The following is a 13,336-nucleotide window of genomic DNA, read 5'->3' on the forward strand; positions in this document are numbered from 1 at the left end:
CGTTTTCCCCCCAACATCGGCTTTCATGTTATTTCTACGCTTGGGTTTCGCGATTGGTTCTGTCGGATGACAAGTCCCTCAAACCTCATGCCAGTAGGGGAAAGTTAGCAGTCATTGCTGATTTCTATGAAGACTGCTTACCGCCCAATGCGCCAAAAGGCGTTGCGATATGTAAGTCCTTATTATTGAACTATTTTTTATTAACTACATAATTGTTTATGTACAAAACTGATTGTCAATGTTTCATAGGTTTGAATGTCTTCTCTTCTCATTGTAATTTATCTTAATCCATCTTTAAAAATGAACAGTTCATGGACTAAACCTGTTTTAGGCAAGGGACTTTTCTTTTGGCTGTTACGCTACCCTCGTGAACATTCTCAAGCTGTTTGTTTCACAGGTCTTTAGCTGCCATCTGTACTACCACTGACCCCTAAGTTTGTTGTTGTTGTTTTTTTAACAGCTTTTATATATCGCAAATCACGTGCATAGAGCACATACTCAGAGCGCTATGGTTCAGTCTCATTTTTGGACCAGTTGGGGACGGGGAAGCGTATCTGGGAGAAGATTTTCCGCGCTGCCTTTATGCGCTCAGTAAACACAGCTCTGCTCAAGTCGAGTGTCGAATTTCGAGCTTCCTTGATAAGTAGCCAAGCAATGTCTGATGGTGTTTAACCTCTTGGCCACACATCCTTCCCATTGATCTGCTTAATCAAGAGAATCCATAATGCAAACCCACTTAACTAGCTCCACGTTATGACCAGATTGTGATCGGCTTTCTAAGTCTGATTTACGTAGACTTCACGCTTATTTGCGCGTAAAATATAAGAGATTCTGATTACAAAGATGAAGTTTCAGTGACATTAAATACTTTTTACAAAGCTTTTACCAACTCCCTCTGTCTGTCTATCTGGTATAAAGTTTTTACACGTATAACTCCCACACCCATTCTCGGATCCAGTTAAATCTTTGCACGATTATTAATTGGCATAGTCAAAACATGAATTAATTTAAAAAATCAATTTGTCAACTAATTACTTGAAAACATTTTGTTTGGCACCAACAAGGGAAATTAATTAATTTACAGACACGGCTAAATGTGTAGGGTTTCTTCCCCTTACATATTTGAATACGTTATTTCTCTCACAGACACTTTCTCGGAACAAATTTAAACATGAAAATAAAAAATCCACAAGTCAATTAATTACTGGTAATTTATTATTTTTGTTTGATACCAACAAGGGAAACTAATCATTTAGTATTCAGAGACACGGCTTAACATGTAGGGTTTCGTTTTGTTAGATAATTAAACACGTTGATTCTCCCACACACATTTAAACTAAAAACATGTATTTATTGTACCTAACAAAACAGGAATCAATAATGGAATTAACTTCTACATTATTGAGAGGTATAGTTGTAAGTTTTGGAGTTATTTCCCTTCGATACGCTTTTTTTTTTAAAAACGATTTAAAAAATATATTTTCTTTTGTTTTAACAGTCCACTTACCTATAATATTTATATATAAAAAAAAACGTGATAGCTACAAAATTTATATATAAAAAAACGTGATAGAAATGTATTTGACGTGCCTGTAACATCCACAGACGATGACGGCGATGGACTTGTGGACGAGGATACCTTCTTTGTCAGGAGTGAGTCTTGTACATCATGCTCATCATATAGGTCACAGTGTTGCCCAACCTAACTCTATCTGCGGGCCATTTTAATTTCCAACACTAGTGTCGCGGGCCACATGCTGGAAAAGATACAAAAAAACGTAATGAAATTGACCTGAAACTGTTTTTATTTCAAACCGAGGATCTAGAACTTACATTGAGTTATTCGGATATCTGAGTTTTCTCTTTACACTTCAAAAAAAAAGGCGAAAGTTCTGTTTATATTTTGTTATTCTTGTTTTTTAAAACAGCCTCAGACTTTCTTTATAAAAACAAACATGTTGGCTAGCAATGGTATCATGTTCTACAATAAAGTAAAGATCCGTTCACTTTTTCAAATAGATTCTATTGTCCTATTTCATGAAAGCACAAATGTTAAATGCCTTGGTAGTAATCCATTACAAAAAAGTGAGGGCCCTAACGTAGGTAAGGATACATTATGAACATTTTTTAGGGGGGGGGGAAGGGGAATTTTCTATCTTTTGTGCCGACGTTTCGGCGGGACGGATGGACGCACGTCGCGGGCCGGATCTGGCCCGCGGGCCGTATTTTGGGCATCACTGATTTAGGACAACGATTAAGCGTGTTGTTGTGTTGTCTAACCGAGACCTTTCGTTAAAGAAGGCCTGAACACTGACCTGCAACGTCACATCCAGTAGGCAGTTTAGGCCAACAGCTCGTTGCTACGTCTTACAGACCTGTGGAAATGAGGGGGGGGGGGTGCTCCACAGGCCGAGTGGTTAAGTCGTACTGACCTGTTACATGTTTCCTAAAACATTTTCCTTAACGGAACACATTGCGAGTATTTATCGGCACACTTTGCTTAATTTCTTTTTAAGGGAGATTGATTCACGTGGTGGCCCACTAGCTAATTATTCCAGTAGTTCGTGAAACACCTCAGGGAACACAAGGGTTCCGCGGAACTTAGTTTAGGAAACAATGTTATTGGTTAGGGCTAGGGTTATATTGGTTGATTGAATTTAATACCACAGCTGGAAATAACAAGCTTGAGGAGCCGAAATGATATACATCAATTATTTATAATAGCAATTATTTATGACTATAAAACAGAAAATATTTTTCAAATTCTAGAGACTTGTGGAGTTGCGTAAATACGGATGGCTGCCAGGTCGTGGATGGCTGCCTGGTCGTGCTATTTGCGCGCTGGACTGTCGTTCAGATTTATTGATGGTCTCGGGTTCAAACCCTGCCCGCTCCCATCCCCCGTCGTCCTGCGGGAGGTTTGGACTAGGAAGTAAACTATCTTCAACTCTGAAGGAACATCCGAAACATGTAAAACATTTTAAAAACATTTTACAAATAAGAATATATTTTTCTAAAACGAGCTTATTACCTTAAAAGTTACATAAGCTACTTCAAAGAAGAAGATAGTTTCGCCCTATGCGTGTCCCTAGGTCAATCTAGTCAGACATGCTAATCAATGACTTAAATTCTACCTAGTCCATGATTTTCCTGGCTGACTCAAGCTACCCGATTCCCTGCTCTTATAGCACTGGGAAAGCATGAGCATTTGTAGAAATGTGTCATAGCTTAAGGAACAAAGAATGTGTCTTTATCTTTGTGTCTTTCTGAGTATTTTATTTTAAGTTTTTTTTTGTTTTTTTTTTGTATTTGTAGATTACGGTTCAGTGTTTTATGTATTAGGCCTACTGCTATTTTACTATTTAGTATTCTCTACTTTACTATTTAGTATTCTCTACTTAACTATTTAGTATTCTCTACTTTACTATTTAGTATTCTCTACTTAACTATTTAGTATTCTCTACTTTACTATTTAGTATTCTCTACTTAACTATTTAGTATTCTCTACTTTACTATTTAGTATTCTCTACTTAACTATTTAGTATTCTCTACTTTACTATTTAGTATTCTATGTGAAGGTTCTCGAAATGTAGTGGTTTTAACTAAAGGTGCCTGTATTACAGTTATTGTCGTCTATGATTAAAGGTCACATTCGATTTTCTCCCGTGGCGAATCAGACAGTCACAATGAACCGCAACAAAGGGACTCTCGCTGCGGGGAAGACCTCCCCGAAACCAGAGGAGGTGCCGGCTGTCAGAGCGGGCACGCCTTCGTTTTGGTACGTGGTGATGCTGATCATGTTCATCGCCATGGGACTCGCAGCCTTGACCTCCATGTTTATTGGGTAAGTGAAATGAGGAAGCCATGGGACTCGCAGCCTTGACCTCCATGTTTATTGGGTAAGTGAAATGAGGAAGCCATGGGACTCGCAGCCTTGACCTCCATGTTTATTGGGTAAGTGAAATGAGGAAGCCATTGGACTCCGCAAACTTGACCTTCATGTTAATTGGGTAAGTGAAATGAGGAAGCCATGGGACTCGCAGCCTTGACCTCCATGTTTATTGGGTAAGTGAAATGAGGAAGCCATGGGACTCGCAGCCTTGACCTCTATGTTTATTGGGTAAGTGAAATGAGGAAGCCATTGGACTCCGCAAACTTGACCTTCATGTTAATTGGGTAAGTGAAATGAGGAAGCCATAGGATTCACAGCCTTGACCTCCATGTTTATTGGGTGAGTGAAATGATGAAGCCATGGGACTCGCAGCCTTGACCTCCATGTTTATTGGGTAAGTGAAATGAGGAAGCCATGGGACTCGCAGCCTTGACCTCCATGTTTATTGGGTAAGTGAAATGAGGAAGCCATAGGATTCACAGCCTTGACCTCCATGTTTATTGGGTGAGTAAAATGATGAAGCCATGGGACTCGCAGCCTTGACCTCCATGTTAATTGGGTAAGTGAAATGAGGAAGCCATGGGACTCGCAGCCTTGACCTCTATGTTTATTGGGTAAGTGAAATGAGGAAGCCATAGGATTCACAGCCTTGACCTCCATGTTTATTGGGTGAGTAAAATGATGAAGCCATGGGACTCGCAGCCTTGACCTCCATGTTTATTGGGTAAGTGAAATGAGGAAGCCATGGGACTCGCAGCCTTGACCTCCATGTTTATTGGGTAAGTGAAATGAGGAAGCCATAGGACTCGCAGCCTTGACCTCCATGTTTATTGGGTAAGTGGAATGAGGAAGCCATGGGACTCGCAGCCTTGACCTCCATGTTTATTGGGTAAGTGGAATGAGGAAGCCATGGGACTCGCAGCCTTGACCTCAATGTTTATTGGGTAAGTGGAATGAGGAAGCCATGGGACTCGCAGCCTTGACCATTTTATTAGACTTTCATAAGACATTGACAAAGTTCACCACCAAAGTAAATTTCCCCTTTCAGCCCTTGTGATCTATAGTTCAGATGATGTAAATGTCATCTGTTACTGTAGACTACGATTAACGAGTGTGTCATGTGGCCAGCACAACGACCAACCGCGTTTACTTTTCCCCAACTAATGTCAGGTACCCATTAGAGCTGGTTAGACTCAGAGGCGCCCAAAGATCCAGAAATTAAAAATCCCATTCTCCACCATAACTTGCTTCAAAATTTTTAATATTTTGGCATTACTGATTCATTAAACCAATGGATTCAGGATTTTCTGATAGGGAGAGAGCAAACTGTAATAGTAAATAGCTCTAAATCAACACCAATAACATTAAATTCAGGTGCACATTCAGGAACAGTGTTAAGCCCACTAATTTACGTAAATGAACTTCCGTATTACTTTAGTTCAGAAACGAAAGTCAGACAATTTGCAGATGATCGCTTAACAGGCGCTCAGTAAACACAAATCTGCTCGAGTCGGGTGTCGAGCCTCGAGCCCCCATCATAGGTGGGTAGCTAAGTCAAGCCTAGCCAAGCGTACTTAGCCTCACGCATAGAAAGTAGTTATCTTACTTTTGGAAAGTAACGTCTGTAATCTATAAGACACCTATGCTGAGATGTAACACAAACTTATTAAGAGGGAGGGAATGTGAGAACTTGTGGGGGTGGCTGGAGGCGTTAAAGGTAATAGGTTGAGAATTACTATATTTGGTATCAGCTAGAAATAAAAGCATATTGATACTACGAGCAGCTATGAAATATAAACTGATGGATAATATAAAAAGCAAAAAAATGAAAAAAAACATCAATCAATGTCTGATAAGAGATAGAATACAGAAATAAAAAAATAAAAATAGAGACAGGAAATGTTTGTATATTTAAAAATGGAAGGAAACAGGTGAAATAGCAAAATAGACCAAACTAAAGAAAATCTAAAATTTTTAGAAAAAGCTAGAAAAATGAAACAGTTTGAAAACTGAAGCTGTTAAAACATATAATAACAATGTGTGAATGACAGGTTGAATGGTGTAAGGTTGCAGAATGCGAAAGTCGTGTAATACTGAGCTCTTGCTTCCTGAGGTGCTCTTGACACGTGACAGGACAAATACTATAAACTGACCTAAGTCCGTTTCAGCAGACAAAAGTGAAGTTTATTTTACTACAATAATAATAATACACTGCACTCCTTGTTAGTGCTACAAGTCAAGAAATAATAAACAATCCTATCCGCATAACAGCGGTATCAAAAGTATCCAATATATGTTAGTTACAAATCACGTCCGCATTTCAGCGGGTAACACTGTGTAGAAATATAGATCAACTAATACATGTCTCAAAAGACCACTGGCAACAACTGCCCACAAGTTACTTTCTAACTGAAATTACTACAGACTTCTCTAAGTCGCTACTGTCCATCCCGGACCAAAATATACTTGACCACTAGGTCCAAAGAATAACACTTGACTTCTAACTTGACTTCACTTGTCTGCTTGACTTGACTGACTGACCTGTAAGTCTAACTTTTCATTCTACTTCCTGTTTTCTACATCAGGATTTCCACGTGTCTTTTAAACTCTTAACATGACGTGAACTTTAGATCATGCAATGTCAACTAAGACTGTGACACAATGGCAATGCCTTCTATTTCTAGGATTGAGGATGAGTGCAGTGTTTTACATGACTACACAAACTCAGTTGCGACCTACATATTTTCCCGCAAATTATGCTGACAAAGCCGTTGTCAGATGGCGGTCTGTTTAACTTTTGTTAGAACATGTAAACAGTTAGAAAATAGGAATAACTAGAAAAAGCAAGAAAATAGAAAATGCTAGAATAAAAAAAACCAGCTAATAAATAGAAACAGCTAGGAGAAAAGGAACAGCAAGAAAATAGAAACAGAAAGAAAAAAAAGAAAGTAGAAAAAGCTAAAAAATAGAAATAGCTAAAAAATAGAAACATCAAGAAAATAGAAACCAGAAAATAAAAATAACTAGAAAATAGAAACAATGTATTCAACTTGACGTTTTGTTCCATGGCGCAGGAAACCACCAAGTGTGACGCCCATGACTCGTTTACCCCGAAAGGACGTCGAGTACATGATCCCGGAGGTTGTTCTCTTGGATGAGACTTTCATCATGGCCAGACGGAAGCGCTCTGGTACCAGCGTGGATGAAAAGGACCACTATATCCATTACGTGAAAATGCAGCCGAAGCGGCCAGAAGCCAAGACCAAGGGCAAAGCCAAACTCCAGTCCGTGTTGACGACGGTGGGTTTATCCTTGGAGACTTCCGCGGCTTCTGGGAACAAAAGTTCCGAAATCATCAGCCAACACAGCGAGCGTTGAGCAAAGACAATACGACTAAACTAATCTCTGATCTATCTTTCGAACACTTAAACACGATTTAGTATTAGTGATTGCTTAAATTATTTATCCCCTCCAATTAAAAATTTCTGATGCGGATAATTTTACAAAAAAACAAAAACATAAACTATCGTAGAATCATAGTTTTTTTGTTTGTTCTCTTAAAGTAGAAAAAATTGTTGGCGTATGTAAATAAATAAATAAATTTTAGCTTTTATATAGCGCTACTTTCATGCTTATAGAATGCTCAGAGCGCTATATGTGGACAAGAATGGGGGTATATATGAAAAGGTTTTCCGTGCTGCCTTTAGGCGCTCAGTAAACACAACTCTGCTCGAGTCGGGTGTCGAACCTCATAGGTAGCCAAGCTAAGCCATGTTCAAGTGAACTTAACCTCTCGACCACGCTCCCCACTACGGATATAGATATGGATATATTTCCTATTTCACTGATTGCTATCAAAACAGCCTAAGTTATTGTTCATTTTTTTTAAATTTTCGTAAAAATCAGAAATAAAGTCTAACAACTTACAATGACTTGTTTGTTCAGCACAGTTTTGTTATCGTGAGCCTGTGTGTCGTCAAGGGATTTTGTTATGTTGACTGTCAAAGTACCAGTGACTTGGCGGAGTTTAGGTCATTGGTTAACACGCATGACTAAATGCATGACGCGTAGGACGTAATCATCTTCTTTTTTTTCAAGTAACGTCTGTATCATATAAGAAGAAGAAATACCAGTACGACGAAAGTCACAGGACAGGTGTTGAAGATTCTTCTTTTTCTTCTTCTTCTTCCTCGTTGTCATTAACATGTTGGGACGTTCAGATGACTTGACCAATATACAAAATAAACTGAGCCAAGGGCGTAGCCGGGAGAGGAGGGGTTTCAACCGCCCCCCCCCCCCTCCAACAAGATGAAATGGAAAAGGAACTTTGTGACTGATTTTTGCTTTAATTTTGTTGTATTTAGGTGAAATTTTATTATTAAATAATAACTTGCCCCAGCGCACCGAGGTCGGTTTGGATTTTAAAATCCCCTTTCAGGGCTTTTGCGGTTTAAACCCCCTTCTATAAAAGAAAAAAATAATGAAAACGACAATCCTTAAATTCCAATAGCATGGGGGATCTTGTGTTTAATACCCCATCCAAATAATTTGTTTACGATACTCCCACCCCCCAGATGGTTTTGAGTTTGAAATCCCCCTACATATATTTTTGAGGTTGAAAACCCCCTCATCAATATTATTGTAAAGCAAACTAATAACTACAGTCACCAAATTCTATGAGCATAGATAAGTTGTTTTTTTTAGTTTGTTTAAAAAAAAAATTCAGAAATATTTAGTTTAAGACCCCCCCCCAACAGATGGCTTTGACGATAAAACTTCCTTTTTTCGATATAAAATCTAAAGCAAACTACAGTCACCGAATTCCAAGAACGTAGCCAAGAGAGGTTACAAGTTTCTACCAGCCGCTGGGCTCCATTAATAAAAGGCAGTGAATAACATCTGCCGAAATTGAAAAAAGACTAAATGTGGCTCAACATAGATGGCTGAGACGGATTATAGGAGTTAGTTATAGAGATTGCGTTTCATCCAAGGAAATTCTATGCAGAACTGGGAGTCGACCACTTAGTAAGGTTGTAACGGAGTGTCGCATGAGGTTTGCGGACATGTTCTACGACAAAATCGATTACGCTTACTAAAAGATGCGATGACATGCAGGTCACACTTTCATAGAGAACCTCAGAGCAGTGGACACCAGGTGAATTGAGGGATAACTCGGGCGTTCGAGGCCATTAGGGCCCGAATGTTCCAACGCGAGACTAGTGCCACTACGGTGGTACTGGTCACTGACTCTCGCTCCAGTCTCCAAGCTATGGGTGGCGGCGGGGGAGGGTCGCCCGTAAAAGAATAGGCAATCGGCGCCGCAGATAACATCCGCCGAGCTATTGGAGCTGTCGTTTTCATGCAGTGGGCGCCTTCACATTGCGGCGTGAGGGGCAATGAAACGGCAGACGCCCTCGCAAGGGAGAGTGCTTTAGCAGCCAAACACCTCGAAGCACCAAGCACGTACTTACAAGCAACGGCACAAATCCAAGCACTCATTCATGAGAAGTGGTTAAAGTCCTGGGAGGAATCCGACAGAGCACATGGTGTCTGGCGACGATCCATGGTGGCGACTGAGGAGGTCAGAGCAGTCAATAGTTGCGCAGTGCAGAACGGAACACTGTCCAATTGGGGCATACTTTGCCCGGTTCCGCACGAACTTTGACTCCCGATGCCGTCACTGTGGAGAGAGCGTCGAAACAGTGTCGCACGCCTTGTACGAGTGTTCCCAGCTCCACGAGCTAAGGGGGGACCTGTCTGTGCAGTCACTCGACTTGTATGGTAGCTACGAGGCATTACGCCGAACGGCCCAGTTTCTTGCCAGAGCACTACGGGAGGACTAGTCCTTCCTGCTCTGATTTTTCAATAGGAGTTCATCCTAGGTCGTTGTGCTGGCCACGTGACACCCTTCTCATTAACCGTGGGCCGCAGAAAAAGATGATCCTAACACCATCTGGCCTATAGATTACAAGGTCTGAAAGAGGAACTTTACATGTTTTTTTAATTCCCTAATAATTGAAGAAACTGTAGCCTACACCTTTCCCATACTTAAAATGAAACTTTTAATTTTTTTTTAGACAGTGGTAGCTACAATAAAATGTGCAAAATGCTTACTTATAGTTTTAAATATAGTTGTTTATCTAATTTTATAAATATATTTTTATGTTTATTGTGTGATTCTTTGTTTTTATTTTTTTCCGAAGACTCTCTTAAAAGACTAGAAGAATGATTACTGCATGGCTTTGTTTTATCTCATGTCAGCTCGCACCAGAGACTTTCTCGGAGACAGGTACAATTGTATGACATGAAAAGACAAAAGTGATTGTATTGCCTGGTACAAATCTAGTACACTATATTTCTATCTCTATTCTTGAATTAAGTTGAACTTCGCACAATTGTCGATAACAATTCATAAATCAATGAAAAAAATAATCCGATTTTTAAAATTAATTAGTGGTTGTTAATTCCTTTTGTTTGATATCGAAAAGTGGAGATTCCTCTTGCAGTACTGATCCATGTGACAATAATTGTGCGGTTCTTTCCATTCAATTAGCTTTTGGTTTTGCAGACATTCTTTTGGACCGTTCAATTCTATAATCATTTTTACTTATCCGCTCAACCCTGCCCCGCCCTCTCGCCTAATAAAAAAAAATTTAGCTCCACGTATTACCTCGAGACTTTAATTCAGTGGCTAAGTTCATATAGAACTAGTTAATATACTCTATGTTGCATTTTTTACCGCGCCCCCCAACAAAGTTTCACACAATTTTTTGGGCCTTCTTTTAAAATAAGAATGTTAACCCCAAACGTTTTATAGTACCCTCCACTTTATGGACCCATCACCAAACACCATTCTTATTTTATTTTGTCTTATCTAATACAGACGTTACTTCCAAAAAAGAAGATGATTACGTCTTACGCGCCATGCATCTAGTCATGCATGTTAACCAATGACTTAAATTTCTGACAAGTCACTGGTTTTCCTGGCTGGCTCAGACAACTCATTCCATGCTCTAATAGCACTAGAGAAGAAGGAGTATTGGAAGTCCTGGCATGTGGAACGAATTCTATGTATAGCACCTTTTGGATAGTTTTATTCCCCCACCCCCAGCCCAGCCACAGAACATATTGACCATTTATATAGACCTACCAGGCTTTCAATATCCTCTGCAAAGCATGTCTTCTGGCAAAAAATAAAAGCAACCCATATCAATTCCTTTCAGCTGCTTTTTTTTATTCCAAATGTTAACAACACAAATCACTGACTTTGTCATTGCACTAAAATAACTTGACTAACCAGACAAAAACAAGCACAGTTTTCTAGAACATGTAACAAATTAGAGAGATATAGTCTGATAGAAAGAAAAACAGATAGACTTAGAGAAGAAGAGAAAGAATAAAAGAACAGGAAATGGATAATAAACGAAAATTATGTTTTAAAAGTTTTATTTCAAAAACATACGTATTTATCTGTGCAAATGTCCTTCTCAGTTAGCGCCTGCCAACCCTTATATCCTGCCCTGAATTGTTTTAGATTTGGTTTCAACTCTTTGTATTATTTACTCGTTCTAGCTTAAGTGGTCATCGTTATAAGGTTGAAGAAGAGGATCATGTTAATAATGAAACTCAAGGTACAGAGGCTTCAATAAAGGTGCCGTCTCCGACGACTTCGGAAGTAAAGAATGAAACATTCATTTAGGTGATAGGCTGCACCTTTGATGCAGATGAATGAGGAAATTAAAAACACATTTCTAAGTTTATTTCTCAAACATTGAATACACTGCAATAGAAACAGAATGACAAATTTCCAAGACGAATAGCCATCGGTTGATTCAATTTTAGGTCTAAGTAATTTTAAACATCAACTTGATTATGAGAATAATCTTTCCCAGGGGCGTAGCTAGGAATTTTCCATTGTTTGGGGACCCCGGGGGGGAGGGGGCTTGACTGCTTTGGGGGCCGCTGCATTTTGCGAAATATTTAATTTTTAATGTAAAAAACAATCATTTGGGGGCACCCCTCAAGTGGGGGCCCGGGGGGAATTTTTAAATTCTCCCCCCCCCACCCTAACTACGCCACTAATCTTTCCTTTTAACGATGGCATCCCTTGACATTTCGTTTGTGTATTAAGTCAGGTACATTGACTTTTTATAATTACCTTTTGCTGTTGTTTTTTTCTGGAACAATAAATTCAATGTTAACTAAAAAGTATTAGCTTTGTGTCATTAGAACTTGAATAGTTGGTTTAAACATTGGCGCTTTTTGCATACGTTTGTTTAATTATCTAGTTAAAAAAAAAGAAGTTTCCCTTTGAGACGTAGTGATCTATGGGGGCAGATGATGTAAAGATCACCTGTTTCTGTGGAACACGGTTAACGAGGATGTGATGTTGCCAGTACAACAGCCAAACGCCTTTGCTTTCCACTACTACCCATTTAGAGCTGGATGGACTCAGAGGCACCCGAAAATCCAGAAATTAAAAATATACCAGTCTTCCCAAGGAGTCGAACCCTGGACCCACGGTTCGGAAGCCAAGCGCTTTACCACTTTAGCACTCATCCATCGCGCCTCAATTAAAGATGCCTTTACTCGGAAATGGGCGTATGCTGGCAAGACTACCTTACAAACAACCGATATAGACTGTATAGAAGCACGACTTAACATTAGACGCCTGGGCTGAGTTTGACTTGTATTCCGAATGGCATCTCCAAAGAGAACAAATATAAAAAAAGGTTAATGAATATGTGGAAAAAACAACAACTCTTAAACAACAAGTGACTCATTGATGAGAAATATGTATGTACATGCCCTGCCACCTCTCTCTCATGCCATGTCATATCTCTCATGCCATGTCACCTCTCTCTCTCTCATGCCCTGTCATATCTCTCATGCCATGTCACCTCTCTCTCATGCCCTGTCATATCTCTCATGCCCTGTCATCTCTCTCATGCCCTGTAATATCGCTCATGCCCTGTCATATCTCTCATGCCCTGTCATGTCTCATGCCCTGTCACCTCTCTCATGCCCTGTCATCTCTCTCATGCCATGTCATATCTCTCATGCCCTGTCATATCTCTCATGCCCTGTCATGTCTCATGCCCTGTCATCTCTCTCATGCCATGTCATATCTCTCATGCTCTGTCATCTCTCTCATGTCATGTCATATCTCTCATGCACTGTCATATCTCTCATGCCCTGTCATATCTCTAATGCCCTGTCATCACTCTCATGCCCTGTCATCACTCTCATGCCCTGTCATCTCTCATGTCCTGTCATCACTCTCATGCCCTGTCATCTCTCTCGTGCCCTGTCATATCTCTCATGCCATGTAACCTCTCTCATGCACTGTCATATCTCTCATGTCCTGTCATCACTCTCATGCCCTGTCATCACTCTCATGCACTGTCATCACTCTCATGCCCTGCCATCTCTCTCGTGCCTTTT

At 39.9% G+C, this 13,336-nt stretch overlaps 1 protein-coding gene across 1 annotated transcript in view; it reads left to right on the forward strand.

Moving 5' to 3' along the window:
* The window catches only part of LOC106065949 (uncharacterized), a 32,326-nt gene extending 24,520 nt beyond the window's left edge, over positions 1 to 7,806 (forward strand). Inside the window, exons 15-17 of the mRNA XM_056016587.1 lie at positions 1,606 to 1,653; positions 3,646 to 3,844; positions 6,967 to 7,806. Coding sequence (XP_055872562.1) covers positions 1,606 to 1,653; positions 3,646 to 3,844; positions 6,967 to 7,270 — 551 coding nt within the window. The 3' untranslated portion in view covers positions 7,271 to 7,806. The remainder of the gene's footprint in view (positions 1 to 1,605; positions 1,654 to 3,645; positions 3,845 to 6,966) is intronic.
* The last annotated feature ends 5,530 nt before the right edge of the window (positions 7,807 to 13,336 follow it).

Source organism: Biomphalaria glabrata, chromosome 18 (assembly GCF_947242115.1).
Source record: "Biomphalaria glabrata chromosome 18, xgBioGlab47.1, whole genome shotgun sequence".
Taxonomy (NCBI): domain Eukaryota; kingdom Metazoa; phylum Mollusca; class Gastropoda; family Planorbidae; genus Biomphalaria; species Biomphalaria glabrata.